General features: G+C 34.1%; 1 protein-coding gene, 1 long non-coding RNA gene and 1 other non-coding gene across 6 annotated transcripts in view; 2 read left to right on the top strand and 1 right to left on the bottom strand.

The window, feature by feature from the left end:
- The window catches only part of LOC138697797 (uro-adherence factor A-like), a 24,031-nt gene extending 7,855 nt beyond the window's left edge, over positions 1 to 16,176 (bottom strand). The window contains exons 1-3 of the mRNA XM_069823309.1: positions 15,977 to 16,176; positions 13,079 to 13,747; positions 11,194 to 11,464 (exon numbers count right to left, since the gene is read on the bottom strand). Of these exons, the coding sequence (XP_069679410.1) occupies positions 11,194 to 11,464; positions 13,079 to 13,747; positions 15,977 to 16,059 (1,023 nt within the window). The 5' untranslated portion in view covers positions 16,060 to 16,176. The remainder of the gene's footprint in view (positions 1 to 11,193; positions 11,465 to 13,078; positions 13,748 to 15,976) is intronic.
- LOC138697803 (uncharacterized) overlaps positions 1 to 22,643 on the top strand; it is a 285,016-nt gene that overhangs the window by 179,666 nt on the left and 82,707 nt on the right. For 3 of the 4 annotated variants that reach the window (XR_011331614.1, XR_011331616.1, XR_011331617.1), the window contains 2 exons: positions 13,203 to 13,330; positions 17,730 to 17,871. This is a non-coding gene — a long non-coding RNA (uncharacterized lncRNA). The remainder of the gene's footprint in view (positions 1 to 13,202; positions 13,331 to 17,729; positions 17,872 to 22,643) is intronic. The other variant, XR_011331615.1, reaches the window with a different exon arrangement.
- Positions 16,390 to 16,462, top strand: TRNAR-UCU (transfer RNA arginine (anticodon UCU)). The gene has a single exon. It is a non-coding gene; the product is annotated as a tRNA-Arg (tRNA).

The following is a 22,643-nucleotide window of genomic DNA, read 5'->3' as shown; positions in this document are numbered from 1 at the left end:
ATACTTTAGGTTCAATGTGTGCTAGAGAAACGTTCATCTTCTGCTATGTGCTAAAGTCGATAACTATATGTGTCGTAGCATTTCTGGCATGTGACATCACAAACTTGTACTGTAGAATTAATCGAAATCAGTTGGTAACAAGTGCTTTCTGAGTTAGTTTGTTTACGCCTGAGTGTTTCAATACATTAAATAAGTAAAACTGACGTGTGTGTGTTTTTTTTAATAAATGGAAAGATAGACTGTAAAAAGACAAGTACTGTGCAGGCAGGTGCGAGAAATAGTGTTTAAAGTGTTGTTGTTTTCTAATGCCGGGCATTTGACAATAAAGTCATTTGACCTCTTGCACTCCAATATTTTTCAAAGATATTGTTATGGTCAGCCACTGGAGCACAGATTTTGAGGTGTTCCGAATCCATTTCTTGATTTGAGTTGTACAATGGGCAGTTAGGGGACTGATATATTCCAATTCTATGCAGGTGGTTGGCCAAACAGTCATGGTCTGTTGCCAATCTAAATGCAGTTACAGACGATTGTGTTTAAAGTGTATAATTATTTTAAAAACGTTGACAAGCTGCCGGCCATCATGGTGCTGGCTGCAACGTTGCCATTGTGCAAGAAACGACTGCAGAAGCATGTAGTATGTGTTTGCGAACTGTGCAAAGGATTATTGTTAGAGAAGGAAACAGGGTTTGCTTGGTGTCATGCTTACAGTAGTCAGTGGCTAAGGCCATTATTGTCTTTTGAGAATTTAATTTTCTTCGGTGCTATTTGTATTGCGCATGTGAAGTACAATGTGGCAATGTTGTATGCTGTCTTGCTGTCTCTAGCTGTCTCTCTCGACACAAACACTAGCAGACGACTGGTGTCCCAACTGCCATAGACTCTAGTGTAATGAATAGACATCGGATATATATGCACCAAAAGTTAAGAATGACACTGAGTGTACTATAGTGGATATTGTGTCCATTGGGATGGTTTCTAGACCTGGTTCACAAGACACCAAAATTTAACATTAGAGAAATGACTGGAAAATGCATCGAATAAATTGAGTGATAATATGTAAGTGGCAGATTAAGGCTATTAACAGTATAAGAACAAAATACTGATAATATTTTGTGAATGATCTTAATTGCTACCAACACGTCAGTAAGGTTTATTTGATAAATTCTCCAGTTAATGTGACTCAGTTTTCTGTTATTAGAGTTTGGAGTTTTATGAACCAGATCTAGAAATCGTCCCAATGGACAGACACTACATACACTCTAGTACCCTAGTTGCCATAAATAAATCTGGTGTTCTGTAAAGGAAAGCACTGCGCAAAGATCATAGTATGAACATAGTGGTAGAATTTGCTGGTAGAGCAAATCAACTACATTTCGATACATGTCCAGTCTTTATTTATAATGCCAAACTATTGAAGTGTTAAAATGCAAAAGATCAAATAATTTCATTAAATACTTGGTATAATAATAATAATAATAATAATAATAATAATAATAATAATAACAATAATAACATTGAACTGCCCCCCATTGAGGGTAGCCCTTACGGACTCAGTATATCCTCAAAAAAATTAATATACATCTGTAAACATAGATATTAAATTTTAAAGAAGGGAAACAAAGAAAAGAGCGTGAAAAATTACAATATTGCTATTAATGTGGCACCATGTGATTAATTAGGATTTGGCAGGATTTTCTTAACACAATTATCACATAAAAGCCATAAAAGACATTTCAAAGAAAAATGAGACGATCTTTTAATAACAAGAAAATTAAACCTGAGCTGCTGAATTTTTATAAATGTACATTGGAATATACACTGTAGTCCAGAAGTATTGGAGAGCATGAATGCTAATGGCTTCATTGCTAGATGCAAGTCATTGAAACAACAACAACAATATTGGAATATTATTAACTGTATTGGAGATAAACATTTTGAATTATTTACTCCTTTTCAGAGGTGCATCATAAATTATATCTACAGTGAGTCCCAGTGAACGTTGTTTCTATTGTCTGACCAGCATCAGATCTTCCCTGCTACTACTGCTACTTGCATCTGTGAGCTCACAGCACTTTCCCAGATTAAAACTTAGGTACTATGTTATATTAATAACAAGATCTCCCAGCTAGGTCCAATGGACCCGTTGACCAACAGCAGGTGTGGTCCTCCAGACATTCTGGGGGTTGTGTGTGAATGAAGTAGCCACCAAAACGTTAAAATATGGTGTTCACTTAAATCGGCTACAACTTGCCATTTTTCACTCCAATATGAAATGAGTACCATTAAGGTAAAATTATCCGGAGGTAAAATAGTCCCCAATCGGATCTCCGGGTGGGGACTACTTTAATGGTACAGAATCAACTAAATATCTTACAATGGAATGCTGGCGGTATAACATCAGCCAAGAAGACTGAACTAGCCAATATACTCTCAGATAATAATATAGATATCTTCCTTATTCAAGAAGCAAACCTTAATGCTGACCAATTAAAATATTTTAATTTTAAAGGTTTTAATATGAAACTGTTACCCAAATGTAGACAGATCAGTAGTGGAATTCTCGCAGGTACATCAAAGAAATTAATTACAAATTTTCAAATCATAAAAGAAATGGATAATCAAGACAAATTAGAACTAATAAAAATTGAAGTATGGAAAAATCAACAACATTTCAAAATCTACAGTGCCTATAACCCACTTAATAATCCCCTTGATCTAACTTTGTTTGATATACAACCTAAAACTATCATAATTGGTGACTTTAACGCCCACTCCCAACTTTGGGGCTACAATAATGTAAACCAACCTGGAAAAATGATCATGGACCTCCTAAATACTACAACCGCAGAACTTGTCTACAGAAAAGAAGATCCCCCTACTTTCATTCATTATTCTGGTTCTGGTACAAATCCAGACTTATTACTAGTAACATCAGATATCCATCACGAAACCAAGAAAAAAATAATTGAAGATCCTGGATCTGGCCATAGAGTCATCATTGCTTTTATTCATCTCCACCAAAACCGAAGAAAAGAACCCTACAATAACAAAACAACATGGAACTTTAAGAACGCGAATTGGAAACTATTTACAACAGAACTCGACGAACACCTCAAGGTCAACACACCACTAATGGAAAATACAAACTCAGATAGATTGAACAAATATTTCTGTGAATCTCTTCTTAAAATTGCAAAACAGCACATTCCACGAGGCAAACCAAAAAAATACACCCCATTCTGGACAGAAACCCTGAATTTATTGAAACAAGATAGAGATAAAGCAAGAATCAAAGCAGAACATAGCAAAACACCAGAAGATACTCAAGATTGGAGGAAGAAGACTGCCATTCTTAAAAAAGCAATCATAACAGCAAAAAAGAAATGTTTCTATAAATTTATTGAAAATATTATAGCGGTTTCAGAATAAGAAGGCATATGGCCTAAGCCAATTGAGTGCTAGCAACAGTTCGACGTTGTCACACAGTGCACGGTGCACGAGACGTGGAAGACAGAGACAACAGATAAGGACAGAACATATCAGTTGCAGCCCTCTCGCTGAGCGAGCGGGTCGAGACCTCTTTCTTCACTGTGTGTAATATTTAAATATAATTACTCTTACTGAAGTAATTCTCATCTCAATTTTTATTACTTCTTCGTTTCATAGATCAGTAGCTCTTGGAGTCACTGACTTGTGAAATAAAGTGACAGATATGTAGATATTTACTTTGCTAATGTCTGAGAAAGAATGTTTTAATTCTTACTCAGACTTCCTTGTACAGCCAAGCTGAATTCATTATTGTTTATTTCTCGAGAGGAAAGATAAGGTACAGTTTGTTTGTGGGGGCAGCCTAAGAATCTAGCGATAACAAAACGAAAACATATCTGTAGATACGTAATTTAGTATTGAAGTTGGAAAGTCTTTTATTTTTCCTCCGTTAAATGAAGCCTATATAATTTAATTGAATTCTCTAGCTTATACATACCTAGGGGTCCAGGATTCTACATTCTGGTTACGAATCTGGCTATAATGCAACGTAATCATAATGTGTGATATAATTCAGTACTCATACTGGAATTGTAGATTATTTTATTTTTCTCTGCTAAACTAAGCCTATCTAATTTTATTCTATCATATAATTTTACATATCTAGAGGTCCAGTGTTCCATATTCTGGCTAAGAATCCGGCTATAAGAATATAAGCATATCTGTTCATATGTAGGCCTAATTCAGCACTCATATTGAAACTGAAGATTACTTTCTTTTACATTATTTAATCAAGCCTATCTAATTTAATTTAATCCTCAAGCTTATACCTACCTAGAAGTCCAGGATTCTATGTTCTATCACTCTGGCCTGTGGCAATATAAATCTACGAGTGAAGGTAGTTGTACAGAAGCGAATATGAAAACCGTAATCCAATAATATCGTTAATATATTGAAGATAAAATTGTATATTAGAAAAATCGTATAAAGCGTAATATATGTAACGAAAGGTTTTTAAAATAGAAATTGAGTTTTGGAATTATAAAATCTCCTCGTTCCTAGCATGCCTGTATTTATTTTAAAAGTGAAATGTAGTTAATGTGCTTCATTTTACAAAGTTTTCTAATGCTCTTAAAGAAGAATGTTGTTAATGCTCTTCGTATAATTCATGGCAAAAGAGGCAGGAGTGTTTATGTTTACAATATCATCCAAATATCTCATATGTTTATGCAATATTTCGTCTTATACCATGTATAATATTTCAATGAAAAGTGAAAATCGCACCTATGATTATTCTCAGCTTTCTTCTTCTTTCCACGTTCTATTATAATGGCACTGCTAACACATACTACTAATGTATTTAAAATATCGTACGATGAAGTAATACACGGTTCTGAAAATTTTACAAATAATTAACACGTTTGTTTTGCGTTGTTTTCCAGGAGAAGTAAATTCAAGTATACTGCCTATTTTAATTGTCTCGTTGTCCTGTCCGAGAATATGAGATAACGTATGCACTTCTAAACCACACGTCTCTGCAGTCAGATTCTTTGTTCGTGAAGAACTGACACGCACTGAATCATAAGTTAGACCTTTAAAAAATTATATACAAAAATACCATACTCCTCGCTTGTGAGTGTTGGACTATCCCTTTGCATATAACAGATGAAACACCAGAGCCAATTGCAATCCCTTCAAGAGACATTGTTACGGTAAGTTACACATCACACAAGAGAAAACAGTCCACATCTGAATTTGAAAATAAACAGAATCTATCTTCGTTTACAGAGACTGAATTCAGAGCAAAATATGTTCTATGCTGTAGGTTGGATATCTCTGTTTAGTCTTAAAGCGATAACACACGAACCAGTTGACATACAATTGCCATTCTTGTACTGTTGGATTCAGAATTCGGAGCTCTATCGAATGGCACAGTTTAAAATTCATTCCTAGCCATAAGTATTGTGCGCACAAGAAAGAAACTAATATGCGACGCTTCAGCGAGACTTCGCGACGATTTAACTAGGCAACACCGCTTCATTGTCACTGGCTAGTCGAGATAGACCGGCCTGAACTAGCTCCGCCTTATATGCCTTCTTATTCTGAAAGCGCTTTAATTACAGAACCGATAGCACTAAAACATATAACTTTCTGAAGAATATTTCGAATACACAGGAAAATACTAGCCAACCTATTATTCATAATAACAAAACACTAACAGATAGTAGAGATACAGCAAACGCATTTAATAAACACTACTCAAACTCTCACAGATTACATCCCAATACCAAAAAAACTGACAAATTTATCAAAAGAGAATTACATAAAAATAATAAAAACAATATTATTAGTACAAAACCTGAAATATTTCATCAAAATTTTACTTCCAAAGAATTAACTCTAGCTTTACAAAATTTAAAAACCAAGAAATCTCCTGGCCCTGATAACATTCATTCCGAATTTTTTAAACATCTGGGGGAAAAAGCCAAGTCTGTACTTTTATCCATTTTCAATTTATCATGGAACACCTCAGTTCCTGCAGCTTGGAAAAAAGCAATCATTGTACCAATTCACAAAAAAGGGAAACCTGCTCATGATGTTAATAGTTATCGACCAATAACACTATTAAGCATGATAGCAAAAACCATGGAGTCCATGATCTCCAACAGATTAACTTGGTATTTAGAATCCCAAAATCTTCTATCACCAAGACAAGCCGGCTTTCGACAACTACACTCTACCAATGAACAAGTCATACGCCTCGGCCAAGAAATAAAAGACAGTTTTAACAAGAAAGAAGATACCTTGCCAATATTTATTGACTTTCAGCTAGCATATGACTCTGTTTGGAGAAATAAATTATTACTAAAACTCCAGAAATTAGGTATCTCCAGCAATATGTTCAGATGGATATCAGAATTCCTTAGTCAACGATTCATTGCCACTAAATTCAATAATTCACTTTCTAGTTACAGACAAACATAGGCTATATCGAGATCTACCTCAGGGCGCTGTCCTCAGCACAACTTTATTCAATATTTATATAAATGACTTACCCTTCCTATTAGAGGAATCAAATATGAAAACAGCACTATTTGCAGATGATATAGTTTTGTGGACTTCCGGATCTTACAGACATAGAGACAAAATTCAAAATTCTGCTCTTAAAGCTCTAAATCAACTACAAGAATGGAATACATCAAATTTGATGACACTCAATTTAAGCAAAAGTAACTACCAAATATTTTCGCTTGGTAAAAAAGAAAGAGAATTCAATATCCAATACAATGGCCAACACCTTCCTAGGACTTATGAATCCAAATATCTTGGAGTTATTTTCGATAGTAAGTTAACATGGAGAAACCATTTGAAATACATTTCTGAAAAAGCTCGTAAAAGATTCTCCCTTCTAAAAAGACTAGCAGGAAAGAAATGGGGATGCTCTAGGAATACTTTGAACACTACATACAAAATGTTTATACAGCCAGTGCTGACATACTGCGGAGAAATTTTAATTACTTCACCTTTCATAAACGAAATAGAATATGTTCAAAACCAAGCTCTCAGACTCATTACTGGTGGAATCAAAACAACTCCAATAGATTCTATGAGATTCCTCACTAACATTAACAGCATCAAAATGACAATAGAAGAAAAAGCACTGATTCAATATGAAAAACTTATTAGATTACCAGGAAACAATTGGCATTCATACAGTTCTCTCTGTAGATTGAAAACTCAAAAAAGTTTCATATCCATTGTTCAAGAATTAAAACAGAAAATCAATATCCCGAATTTAAAAGAAAACCTACAAATTAAACCAAACCCTTTAACTCTATTAAATATGGAATATAATCTAAATTTAACAGAAGAAATACTGAAATCAGAAGTAAACACTGAAATACTAAAACAATTGTCTTTAGAGACAATTAATATTAGATACCCTCCACAAAACTGGCTTCATTTATACATTGACGGATCCTTGATCTCCAGAGAACAAGGTGCCGGTGCAGGTGTTACGTGCTGTCTCTTCTCACTTTATAGATCTCTTGGATATGGAACAACAAGTTTTGATGGAGAAATCATTGCAATAAGTGAAAGTCTCAGGAATCTTCTATGTCACATCAGTAAATTTAAAAATGCAGTTATATTGTCAGACTCCAAAGCAGCTATTCTATCAATAGTCTCTAAACACACACCTTCATCTCAAACAGCAGAAATAACTAAAATGCTTTCTCAATTAATATCACTCAATAAAAGAATTGTATTCCAATGGATACCATCCCACTGTGGAATCCTGGGAAACGAGAATGCGGATGCTTTAGCAAAGAAGGGCAGCACTGCTACTTACAGACCTGTTACTAAATCTACATATTACTCTGTGAAAAGATTTATTAAATCTACATACTTAGACTTCAACAAACAAAATTTGATAACACAATCCCATGGGAAAAAATGGAACTCTCTGCATCAAAATCCACAGTTAATTCCCGATTTACCACGAAAATCGTTGTAGCTGCATTTAGATTGGCAACAGGCCATGATTGTTTGGCCAAACACCTGCATAGAATTGGAATATATCAGTCCCCTAACTGTCCATTGTGCAACTCAAACCAAGAAATGGATTCGGAACACCTCAAAATCTGTGCTTCAGTGGCTGGTCATGATAATATCTTTGAAAAATATTGGAGTGCAAGAGGTCAAATGACTTTATTGTCAAACGCCTGGCATTAGAAAACAACAACATATTAATAAATATAAGCTGTGTATCAAACAAGGATACCACGAGCCAGCGGACAACTGTGTGTGTAACCTATGCGGGAAACAATGTGAATGATACCACTTCTCGATTTGCACTAAAAGAACACGATCCCTGACAGAATATAGTAGGGACAGTGGATAACCCACCATATCAATGCACATTAGTGCGCTTTCATTTATTTATTTATTTATTTATAAATTTAATAAGTTTTCAAAATTGGTCATCCCTGTTTTATGACTAACCACTAAGAATGCCAATTAGACTATTCTCACGAGTTCATTTTCCTTTATCTGCATGGCTGGTGAATACCCTAATGCTTAGCTTATTTCATCAGTCCTGACTGGTATTTATGTTATCCTTCAGGCATCAACTTCTTTGTGCACGTGCCAAGAGAGAGTGAATGTGTACACGTTTTGAAAAAGATACAGAGAAAAATAAATCGTATGGCAGAATAAGGAAAAACTTTAGATGTAAATTTTTTGATTGCCCAGTTACATGTAGAAAAACAATATTAAATTTAGTAAAACAAGTTCTGTGAATGATGTGATGTAAACTAAGTATCACAAAAGATGGGTAACACTTCCAGCAGTTACTGTGTGGAGGGTGAGTATCGAATAATATTAATATAACATACCTGTAGTACGTAAGTTTTGATCCAGCAAAGCGGCATTAGGTCACAGGTGCAAGAAGCAACGATAGAGGTGGAAATCACTGTAAATCCACTCAATTAGATCCACATGTACTTTTTATGGATGATTTATTATTGTGCCTGCCGTTGATCATCAGATCTATGAGCACGTCATAGTGATGGAAAAGTTTTTGTCCATCAGTTTCATTTTATGGATGATAGTTAATGAAGAAATGGTGGAATTATGACAAGAGAAACGAAATGGGAGTATTCCTATAAAACCTGCCAGACACTGCTTTTTGTCCATTACTAAGTCCAAATTGACCCATTTATATTTCAACCTGAATCTCTGGCATGGAAAGTCAATACTGTAGCTCAGCCATTTTCAATCAGTGTGCCATGAATGACCCACTGTTATGCCGTGAGAAAATGAAATAGTAAAGGCTGTCGTAGCAAAATTTGAAAAATAAAAGTAAAAGGAGCAGTAAAAATAAAAGTGAGTCCATAAGAGTCAATTTTCAGGGAACACGGGCCAATTCAACATTCAGTAAATACAGTGTAGGTGTGCGAACAGCAGAGAAGAGAATGACTGACGTGCAGCCAGAGTTGCCGGGTCAGTAGAGTTAGAATATCGTACTAACCTTCAGTTGAATTTGAATTTAAGGGAGGGGGCACTACAGCTAATCACTGCGGCCATATTCTCAAGCTACGTGCATTCCCAACCCACACTGGCTGACCATAGTACTCGTAAGGTTCACTGTATATCCAGGTTTTGAATAGGCAACCCCACTCATCTCTAGGCCAGCCAGCTCCATGCGTCGCTAGCTGGCATTCAGGGAATGTTATGGACAGTGTTGCCAAGTCAGCGGTTTTGTAGCTAAATCTAGTGTTTTCAGGACTGTGGTCAGCTACAAAATTTTACCGTCAGCGGCTAGCTATTTATTTGGCGTTTTTTTATGATTCCGGCAGAGGGAGACGATATTTTTAAGTTTTTTTTTTTCCCCCCCCGTAAAGTTGTTATAATTGTTTTTATATGTAGTACTTGCGGACAACAATATTAGTTAATCACAAACCAGAGATTAATATGGTATTATCACAATTTTTCGTTGTGCAAGTATAAAAATATCAATGTTTTATGTTAACTCGATTTGGTACAACTATGTTCATTTCCTGCCCCATCCATTGTTGTTAACATTCATTAAACTCTTAGTCTAATCATGTATGCATTGTTTTTGTAAATGAATTGATACGTTTAATCATGAAGAATAGATAATGAACTGAAATATTATTTTCATTTATGATAACTTATATTATGATTCATTCATTCACAGTGTTCTGCCCAAGGACAGGTCTTTCACTGCAAACCCAGTATTCTCCAGTCTTTCCTACTTTCTGCCTTCCTCTTTGTCTCCTCATATGATCCATATCTTAATGTCGTCTTATATTATAATATATTTGTTTAATTTATCATTCCCCAGTGAAGTTTATGTAACATAGACATACTTTAAACTTAAACCCAGGCTCACTGTTGGCAGGCACGTCTCCAGCTCAGTGTGAAATCAGATTTCAAATGGACTGGTGTGATTGTGAATGTGATTGTTTCCGAAGTGTCCAGTATATTATTCTTGATCTACGTCCTTCAATTTTGAAGATATATGCCACGTAAAACTACATACATACAAAAGTTTAGAGATGTGTGAAAAAAACATAGTGTGTTGAAAGATTGGGTGGAAGAAGTTTCCGGTGATAGTTGGAAAGCTCGATGTAAATGGTGCAAGGCAACATTGAATGCAAAATATTCAGATTTAATTGTCCATATATGATTTTGCATAGAATATAGAGCCTACGAAGTGATATTTTCTATAATTTAATCTACATTTTTATAAAATTCTTCAGTTCCTAAAACTGTATAGTTTGTATTTCAAATTTGGAAGTGATATGTTAAGAAAAATCTGGAGTTTTTCAACTACAGTTTAGCGATTTTCTTAAGCTTGTGCAGCGGTAAATAGAATTCTGAGTTGGCAACACTGGTTATGGAATGATGACAGAATGGAGAGATGTCACTGGAATAATGTAGAAGCCTAATACAGGGAAATGGGAGAACTTCGAGAAAACCCCCAACTGCGACATTTTCAGCTACAAGCGTCACTATGGACTAGCCTTAATCCCTCCCTAGTTTGGAACTACTGCTTTAGATTAAATAAGTGTGCTGCGGAATTTTAAATTAAACCTTAGTGTGCCACATGTTGAAAAGGTTGAAAAATGCTGCTCTCACTATTAACCCAACAGCATGCAGACTGACATATCATATCACCTCGAGTTGCTGTTGGTTTTGTGTAACAATTATACGTTGGTTATTTAGCTGTATCTCCTGTTCTGACAGCTCCTCTTGCCTTTTCTGCAACTCCTCATCCAGACTCTGTTTCTTCCGTAGCAGTCTATCCTCAGCATTCTTCAATTTTCTAGCAATTTCTTCTTCACGGTGATTGAACTCTGCTTGCATACGAGATTCTCTGAGTGTCAACTCTTTGGCATACTTAGCCTCTTCTTCACTTTTCACCTTTTTTATTTCACTCTCCTGAAATCTGAGATGTATAAATTAGTTTATATACATTTTAAACAATATAAGAATATCATAAGCTAATTAAATTATATTTGACTTGCAAATGGTTAAATTTCTTAAGTTTACTGTATCGATAACTTAACACTTACAGAATACATAGACAGATGCCCGTGGCATAACTGTCATTTGTATTGTATTGTATTGTATTGTATCTACAGTGTTTACATTCCATGATATTCGTACATCACTTCACAACTAGAATATGGAACATGTCCAAAAAAAAAAAAAAATCTTAATAGTACTATAAAGTCTTAATTATAGTCACAGTCTAGTTGAAATATATACAGAAGAGTTTTCAAATATAGCTACTCTACTAGCTCAACACAAAGGTTTAGTATCAATCTTAATACAAGACAGAAATATCCATGCAGCATTGATGAATGCCATAAATTCACTTACAGAATATAAGTTGTGAGAAATTAGGTACTTCTTTAATTTGGCCCTAAATAATCTTATGTTTTGAGTTTGATTTTTTATATCCATTAAGCTATTAAAAATATTTACTGTCATATAACGCACTCCTTTTTGATAGCACAATAGATTTGCTGGTGGAGTATGGAAAACATTTTTGACACGTAGCCTATTTATTATATGAATTGTTGAATTAGTTACAAAGGTTTCAAGATTACATACGAGGAAGTTTATTAATGAAAAAATATACCTACTGACAAGTCATGAGCATTATTTGTAGTTTTTTGAAAATGGTCCTACATGATTCCCTAGATTTGGCAACTACTATTATTCTAATTACTCTTTTTTTGGTAGTAGGAATATATATTGTTACTGTCATTTCCTAGCATATCTAACTTGATGCGATATTGTCGTGTATGTTGGGTTGGATTCTATTCCTAGTTCTTGAATTGTGGACAAAATTTTTGCTGCAGGCTGGTTTGCCTTAGTTACAGGCGTCTGATCTATAATTATTTAACAAGTTTCTTAAAGCTCATAGCATAAGCTGACCCTTAGTTAGGCCTACTCTGTCCACCACAAATCTTACAGAATCTGCATCAAATCCTAGTAACATGCTTAGTTTGCGCTCACATGCATGTAAAAAAAGTTCTGTTAGATATCTAATTTTTGAGACAATTATAGGGGGGGGGGGGGGACAAAAAGTCATCAGTAGCTTTTGCATCTTTCTTACTGATAATCAGACAACAGCTCTCGGGTGAAGCATATGTCAATTGGCTGTTTCTAAAAATTTAGAGAAATATCCATTGAACATCAGTTTTCTGAAAACCTAATCTTTACTTCCGGCAAAACATACAGAGATGGGCAAGGAATATAAAGGCCTCAGACAGGAGACTTAAGTTTTTATAAACTTAACTGCTAAGTAGGCGTACCTGGTCTCCAGTCTTATGAAATCTGATGGCAAAAACTGAAAAAGATACGAGTTCATATCTAACAGTAGAAATTTTGAATGTTGTAAAGATATTTAAATACCAAATTCATTAGTACCAGTATATGCATTAAATGATAAATTAGCTAGTATATTATGAATTGTTTATGTACAGAGAGAGTATGATTTGGTACTGGTACCAACACTCAAAAACACAAGCTTATAATGTAAATATCATACCTTCGTATTTCTTCTTGTAGTTGCTTGATGTGTTGAGATTTCATTTGTGATTGAAATAAAATTTCCTGCATCTCTGCATTGTATAATTCTGCCATTCTCTTTACGGATTTCTTTCCATTACTAGAACTCCCTGCATCCTTGAAGCTCCTATCGCTGTCACTGTCCCGTGTGGGGAATTCAGTCTGACTAGAGTTATTTTCCATCACGTGAGTTCTACTCTTCAAAACAAAATGGACATTTTGGAAGATACACGTAAGTAATGCAGTACCTTCTGAATTATCTTGATATTGAGAATAAATTTTATTTCCCACTTCTGTATCCATAGATAGTCCTAAAATCTCTAAAATGTCTTTTAGTTCCTGGTGCTTGAAATAAGGAGTAGTTTCATTCTGCGTGCTATTTTGATCCGAAATCTGGCTTGCAGACTTTATAAATTCTGGTGCACTTCGCAGTAGTGGAACCTCGCTTGTGAAAACAGACAGAGTGTAGTGGTAATCCTGATGTAGTAAGAATTCTGCCACCAATAGATTTATGGCTTGAATTTTAGGTGATACACTCTGTTTTAATCGTCTAGAAGGATTAGGACCCAGTGACGTATCATTCAATGCTTTGACCATCTGCTGTCGGAGATGTGCTCGTAACTCATCTAGAAGGCCTCTATCTTCAAGCCTGTAAGAAAATTAAATTACACTCAAATGTTCGTCCTCAAAATAATCACTGATGTGCTGTTAGGTTATTTGAATAAATAAACAATGAATTCACTGTGTTATAAATTTATAATAATCAATATCCCGAATTTAAAAGAAAACTTACAAATTAAACCGAACCCTTTAACTCTATTAAATATAGAATATAACTTAATCTAAATTTAACAGAAGAAATACTGAAATCAGAAGTAAACACTGAAATACTAAAACAATTGTCTTTAGAGACAATTAATATTAGGTACCCTCCACAAAACTGGTTTCATTTATACACCAACGGATCCTTGATCTCCAGAGAACAAGGTGCTGGTGCAGGTGTTACGTGCTGTCTCTTCTCACTTTATAGATCTCTTGGGTATGGAACAACAAGTTTTGATGGAGAAATCATTGCAATAAGTTAAAGTCTCAGGAATCTTCTATGCCACATCAATAAATTTAAGAATGCAGTTATATTGTCAGACTCCAAAGCAGCTTTTCTATCAATAGTCTCTAAACACACATCTTCATCTCAAACAGCAGAAATAACTAAAATGCTCTCTCAATTAATATCACTCAATAAAAGAATTGTATTCCAATGGATACCATCCCATTGTGGAATCCTGGGAAACGAGAATGCGGATGCTTTAGCAAAGAAGGGCAGCACTGCTACTTACAGACCTGTTACTAAATCTGCGTATTACTCTGCGAAAAGATTTATTAAATCTACATACTTAGACTTCAACAAACAAAATTTGATAACACAATCTCAAGGGAAAAAATGGAACTCTCTGCATCATAATCGTCTGTAGCTGCATTTAGATTGGCAACAGGCCATGATTGTTTAGCCAAACACCTGCATAGAATTGGAATATATCAGTCCCCTAACTGCCCATTGTGCAACTCAAACCAAGAAATGGATTCGGAACACCTCAAAATCTGTGCTTCCGTGGCTGGCTATGATAATATCTTTGAAAAATCTTGGAGTGCAAGAGGTCAAATGACTTTATTGTCAAACGCCTGGCATTAGAAAACAACAACAACATAAATTTATAATGTTAATATAGTGAATTCGTTATTTTATTTATTGAAATAACTTACGAGTACATCAGTGATTAGGCCTATATAATTATTAAAAAGTGTAGGTATTCAAGAATGAAGAATCAAACTAATCATTAGCCTACCAAAATTATCCCTAAAAGAAAAATTGTATATAGACCTAGCCTACAATAATAGTACTGCTGTTCTCCAATGGCTGAATATGAAAGCATTTAACCCATTATTCTGTAATAGTATTGTATCGGTAAGTTAGCGGGTAGGCTATAAATGTTAGGTACATGTTTATCATGTATGAATTAATGCCAGTAAATTAATTATTGCTAACTTCGGCATTTGACGTTCATCAAGTGCACTTAATTTCCCATTCTGCTTTTCACTAAATTCTCGTGTGGGTGTACATCACATTTGTCACCTATTATTCATGAAGAATAAAAAGTAGTCTAGGCTTACTCAAGTTCATGCATAACAGGAGAATTAATAAATTAAAGAAATTTTAATTAACACTGGACAAAGAGTGGCAATGGATTGAAACAAACAGCATATTTTACACAAACTTCATAACTACGTAGTCTGTGTACCATCTCGGCAGCTTTGGTTCTTACTCCGAAATATTTCAAGTTTCTACAGTAAAAGTTTATGTTCATTTATGCAAAAAATCTTAACATAGGCTACTTTTAAGTTCTTTTTGATTGTAAGCAATATTTTAATGCTAACATATTTCATAAAAGACTATCATCCTAAGAATTACACAAGATTATTTGGAATAATGAAATATGTTACATGTCACTCACACACTGAAACACAACATAAAGTTAACATAACCTCTTTCATTAGTCCATAAACTAAAAACTGTTACTTAAACTTAGAAAGATTTTTAAATAAGGTACAGATAATACGATCTGAACTCCATTTGTAATCTGTATTGTATTCCTTGTTGTTCGTATATAGCTACAAATTATATACAAATAACATGGGCTCTAACCTAACCTAACTAACTTGTTCATGCAAATATGTGGCAAAAACATAATTTAAACAATCGTGTCAAATGATAGCGTTTTTATAGAAGTGAAACTAACTTACTAGAAACATGCAAAATCATAAACCATATTATTTGTATAAATCAAAGACTAAAAAGTATGTTACTCAAAACTGTTATTACCAGTAAAAAAGATTCCTTTCAAATTCTGCTGCAGAAAGTCCGCTGCGACTGTTTTTGCGACCGGGAATCATGTTGTGATCCATTTTCTTTTAATAGAAGAATTGTTGTTACGGCATATTAAAAATTTAATTACTTTTATGCACCTAACCCATAATTTGAACTTCACGCAAACAAGAAATTTTGAGATGTGACAGTGCTGCCATCTGCAATTGCGTTTAAATAATATCGAATCAACTGTTTTGTCATAGGCGTGTCATTCTCTAAATCAATTGGTTAAAATAAGGTTTGCATAATGTAGTTGTAATAGTAATGACACAATATAGAACATAAATTCAAAGCATAAAGCAAATAATTAAATTTGGAAATTGAGCTTAGCGTTGAAGTATGGAACTTTGAAGGGCATAAGGACATCTGTCCCTGTGGCGCAGAGGATAGCGCGTTGGACTTCTAATCCAAAGGTCGTGGGTTCGATCCCCACCAGGGATGATAATTTTCTTTTTTATTATATTCTTATAAAATATTGAAATTCTTTATGTATATAAAAATATAAATAACCACATATAGTGGGTGAGTGTTATTTTGTTACTTGTAGTGTTCCTATTGTGTACTCTGCATGTACCATTTCTTGGAAAATACGAATATATTATTATTTTTAAATACCGAATTGCAATCAGGCAATAGTGAATATGGTAAGGTTTCAATTTTGAACGACTAGATAAACTATGAGTGGTTTAATTAGGATTTATTGAAGATGAAATAGATCCTGAAAAAGAAAAAGCACTGTATCAACATATTCGTTAATTTGTTCCAAATCAGTAATAGCTCTGAAATGGCTTGAAAACTTTCCAAATTTATGAAGTGTCTTCTATGGGGGTAAGAAGTGTACGCATAGACGCCCACACAAAATACAGTTAAACATAAACATATAATTTCAGTTACGTTGTAAATGATTTTGAATATTTTTAATGCGAAATTTCAATTATGAATTGCACATTTTATGTTTATTTCTTAAGTTTTTTCCCCCCTTGTTGCTACAAAGAAAACAAATTTTACGTTCTTCTGTAGCCATTGCACTTTCACAACCATGTACAGGACGTTATAATGTATCTGGAACACTTTTATCAGAAGGTGTTTCAAATTATTCGACTCTCTTAATTTAATTAATTCCAAGCGTCTGTCTGTTAATGAAGTGTTTCGTTATCCACGATGTAGGCCTACTTCATTTCCATTTGCATACAAAGCTATCTGAAGAAAGATTGGTTGATAAATTCTGGTACCGGACGTAACGGCAGATCCAATTTACAATATGCAGTTGTAGTTGATTCTTAACAGCATATTATGCTATTTTAGGTCTTTATTTTGTAAATTACAGCCGATTCTCGATTATCCGCGACATTGACTAGAGCAGGGTAGAGGTTACAACAAAATTACGGTTAAATCAAACATTGTTGTTTTTTCATCACCTCCCTAGCATTTGTTTCTTTGTTTGCGAACATTGTACTTTCAATAATTGTACCTTTTAAAATGATTCATGTTTATTTCATCATCCTTAATTAAAAATTTTCTATCATTTAACCTATCTTGTTTAGATTATTAGGTTATGTTATAGCTTCTGCTGTATGAGATTATGGATAGTCACGTATCAGTGATTGTTTAATATATTGTATTGATAATAATTGAAGTGGAACTGTTTTAGTAAAAATGAAACTAAATCAACAAAGCCTTTTTGACTATACTTGTTTTTTTTTTATAGATGGGACATGACAGTTAAGCGGCCGAACTTGGAACTACAGTGCTATGTTGCCAATATGGACTAGCACGCTGTCAGCTGATGGAAGCTAGCAATTGACGTTAAGATGGCTGACGTTAAAACATTCATTGACATTGACGCGAAGGTAAGAAAATGATACAAAAATCGACAATGAATCAAAGACGAAGCATACCAATGCTAACATTATGTGCACAATAAATGTCACCAAGAGAGCTATTAAGCACTCGCCACATGGGAAAGGTAAGTTTGGCAATTCAACCGTTGTTATCATAGCAACAGACCTACCACGCTATGTGACATTCAGTTGTTTTTCCGATCGCAACGCTCCTGTCATGTCCCATCTTTAAAAAAAAAAAACAAGTATAGTAATCGTCCATAGAGTTCAATTAAGATTGTACAGTTGGTACAACTGATAACAAGAAAAGCTCATCATAACACACTACTGCCATCTGGTGGAATATTTGTAATGATGAGATGGTGCAATAATACATTTATGCTCGACCATGCCGAAATATAGTAATTATACACCTGGTAACAGTTCTTTAATGCATGTCATTAAAGTACATCTATTCATTAAAGTACAGGTGTTTTCAGCCAATGACAACTCAGCTTACAGGTGTTCAGCCAATGACAAGTCAGCTTTGTACCGTTATAAAACCGCAAGTATCGATTATTCTCGGATATACAATCGAAAGAGAATTAGCGAAAAGTCACGGAGGCTGGAAATCCAATACTGTCGCAGAAGGTTATGTTCTGTTACTATAATAATTAGCGTTAATTGTAAATAATATTCAAATAAATTCAATTTGTCATCTCGTTTTTCAATGTCGAATTCAATAATCAAGGTTATAATATTATAATATTATCAAGTTTAACGGGACTACGTCAAGGTCAATGACATTATTGTTCCTCGGACAAAATCAATACTTTCGCGTCTGCGCGCATCTCACAATTCACGACCTAGAACAAGGTCACTTACGATCTTGTCAGATACAAATAAAATGTATACATCTGAATTAATTTCAAGTTAGAAATATGGTCGAGCATAAAAAGTCGTATGAAACTCGCCTATAATGGTAATTAAGAAGCTCGTATGAAAATTATGAAACTCGCTTGCGCTCGTTTCATAAACATCCATACTCGCTTCTTAATTACTATCATTATAGGCTCGTTGCATAATGTACTATTTCAAGACAGTTTAGTATTTTCGTAAGTCAATATTTTATTGAATTAGAGTACTTTATTTCTCCAAATCGTTATATACTTTTTTCTAATCGTGTAATAGTCAATTACATTTCACTCGAGTTTTGATTTTCTCTAGATAAGTCAAAACGTCTAGTGAGATTACTGTAGATAGATAAATCGCAGTTTAAACAAACATAACTAAGAATTTTTTACGCTTTATGATAGTCTAGAGTCAGACAATGCAAGGGAAAAAGAAACTTGACAATTATTGATACTATCCAAAAGACTCAATTCGCCCGTTGATACTGACGCTGATATAATATTATGCATGGCAGATAACCCAGAAGTAGATCTCCTCTCTCAAGATCTGATGCAATATTTTATTCATGATGATAATTAAGGTCTGGCATGTGGAGAAACTAATTAAAGCAATTAAGTATAATATAAACAGAAGATTAACATTGTCGTCATAGTATTTTGTTTGTGAGTTTATTCTGCGTAACATGTTTCGAGACATGCCTTTCATATTGCTTACAAAGACAGCGAACCGATGTTCTAGTTTTTCTACAGTTATTAATAATTATTTCTCTCACGCGAGCCAAGTACTTTTCTCCGTTCCAATTTCATTTCCATCTGCTGCTGATCTGAAGAAGCATTATCTGTAGCTTTATTCGTTTAATGGAGGCTGTGACTGTTTATATGGTGTGTTTTAATTGCCGTAACCACTATTAACACGAAAGGTTATGTTCAATCTCGGCTTTCACGAGGTAAACGCTCAAATCCAACCGATATTAAGGTCTCCATTTGATAAAAAAAAAAGTATGCTTGTGAAACTGGAGGGCTCATATCATGGGAGGAAGACAACTTTAACACTATTATGTAAAATAAATTGACAAATTTTACATAATAGTATAGTGTAGTATTAATAGAGAAAAATGCCGCAGAATTAATTGCGATTCAGGCCATGATCCTTTTTGAACGATGATGATGATGATGATGATGATGATGATGATGATGATGATGAGAAACAATAATTAGTAAAGTACAAGGTGGCGCAAAAGTCAGTTTCTCCTCACGCATTAATTAAGGAGACAAGACATGCTTACATTTATTTAGGTTTAGTTCGGTAGACCTACAATAGTTGACAGCACTACATAAATAGTATTTATCTATTTATTAAATACATTCATCTCTCCATCGTCAGTCGTGAATCAGCTACGCCTATTGTTGTTGTTATTATTATCGCCGCGGCCTCATACTTAACATGCCGGCATCATACAATAACGTGCGGTGTGCTTTTAAAACATAATTTTGCCGACCGATTGTTGCTCTGTAGGTTTCACTCTAAGCGTCACGTTGTCACGTCTACTTCCTTGATAAGAATAAGAACTAGTTTGTTATATTGTTAAATGGCTATTATTATTATTATTATTATTATTATTATTATTATTATTATTATTATTATTATGCCGGTTGTTGAAACGCAAGGTCAAATTGACTCAATCTACATCGACTTTAGCAAAGCGTTTGATGTTGTATCTCACAATATTTTGATAAATAAATTAGAAAACTTTGGTCTCTCTTCTAACTATGTGAGCTGGTTTGAAAACTATTTAACTAATAGACAATGTTGTGTTCGTCTAGGTGATTCTCTCTCGGACCCATTTAATTGTCTATGTGGAGTTCCCCAAGGATCTACATTGGGCCCTCTATTATTTTTATTATTTATAGATGACATATGTAAAAGAATAAGTTCAAACTACCTGTTATTTGCTGATGATCTCAAAATCTTTCGCTCAATAAATAGTCCTGGCGATTGCCAAACTCTTAAAAATGATATTAACTCTATTGAACTTTGGTCTGACAATAATGGAATGAAAATTAATTAAACAAAAACTTTTGTCATTTCGTACTCACGAAAAACTACTTCCATAAAATTTAACTATTCTCTTAACAACATCTGTATTATTAGGAAAAATTCTATTAAAGATCTTGGTGTACTACTCGATTCTAAATTATACTTTCACGATCATGTTCAATATATTTATAATCATTCAATAAGAATGCTTGGTTTAATAAGGTCTATAACTTATTCTTTTTCTACTCCAGAGTCACTATTAATTCTATACTTTACTTTGGTTCGATCTAAACTTGAATATGCATCTGTAGCCTGGAATTCCATTACTTCAACAGATTCGGTTAAATTGGAAAATATTCAAAGAAAATTTATTTCCTTATGTGCTTTTCGATTTAGACCCAATTCCTCTGACTTTAACTATGAGATTACCTGTAAATATTTTAACTGTTGTAGCCTTTATTCTAGACGTCAAAATCTTGATTATCAATTTCTTTGCAAAGTTATCAATGGTGATATTGATTGTGAGTCTATCATAAACAACATCAGCCTTCGTATTCCTACAAAAGGTTTAAGATTTCAAAAAAATGTTTATAACAGAAATTCTAAATCACTTTCTCCAGTCTGTAGATGCATAAAATATGCCAATTTGCATGGGCACAATTTAGATCCTTTTAAGGTATAGTTTCGTTTTGATTATTAGTATTTACTGTTCTTGTTATCTATTTTATTTATGTATGTTTTTGTTTATTTAATATATTATTTATTTGTTTTTGCACCTTTGTATCTTCTGTTTGTGTATTGTGCTGAACTATAATTGGCCTCTGGCTGTTGTTCAGCACACAAATATTAATAATAAATAAATCAATTATTATTATTATTATTATTATTATTATTATTATTATTATTATTATTATTATTATTATTTCATATACGAGTACGTTGACATTCGTAACTCTTAATAATAACTCTTTAATAATAATTTTTAATCACATACTTAAATGTTCGTCCTCAGCACAAGACATTGCAACCTCGGTTTTCGTCCACGTGGATTTGACAAGTGTAAGTGTCATTTTATAATGGAAGCAGCTTATTGGTTGCAACATTGAAATTGAGGAGAGTGATTGGAGCGGCGACACAAGAAATTGAAAACAATAATTTCAAAGACCTGCCGAATGTTACTCAAAAGGCCGCTCAAAGACCTGCCGAATGTTACTCACGAGACCGCTCAAAGACCTGCCGAGTGTTAAGCAGGAGACCGCTCAAAGACCTGCCGAATGTTAAGCATGAGACCGCGGCGATAACAAGTGCTTCAAATTATGATGGAAGTATGACAAAGAGATTGCCAGAATTCATAACGACTTTAGTATGAGGTTTCCTTATGCACCGATACCAACTCGGCAACATTTGCGAAAACTTAACCTAAAATTTGAAAGAACGAGAAACATTGGAGATGCATCAAATCCGGTCGGCCACGTACTGTCCATAATGAATAAAATACTCAGTTGGTTGCTGGAGCATTTGTATTAAGTCCTTTTAAGTCAACGAGGAAGGCGTCTACTCAATTGGGCATGTAAATGCTTTGCTCATTAGTAAACTTACGTGTCATTGCAAAGAACGTCACACAACACGGAACACAACACAGATTCCACTCAATAATAACAACAAATGAATGTGTTTATGTAGTGCTTGTGCTGCCAATATTGTTACCAAATTAAACATAAATCTTATGTCTTGTCTCCTTATTAATTACTGCATAAGGGGAAACTGACTTTTACGCCACCCTGTATATAACAACAGTTTTATAATTTGATGACGTAGAGCGAGTCTTTCCCCGCACCAAGTATAGACACCCC

The sequence above is a fragment of the Periplaneta americana genome, chromosome 4, assembly GCF_040183065.1.
Source record: "Periplaneta americana isolate PAMFEO1 chromosome 4, P.americana_PAMFEO1_priV1, whole genome shotgun sequence".
Lineage (NCBI taxonomy): Eukaryota > Metazoa > Arthropoda > Insecta > Blattodea > Blattidae > Periplaneta > Periplaneta americana.
This window is presented reverse-complemented; position numbering and strand designations above follow the sequence as displayed.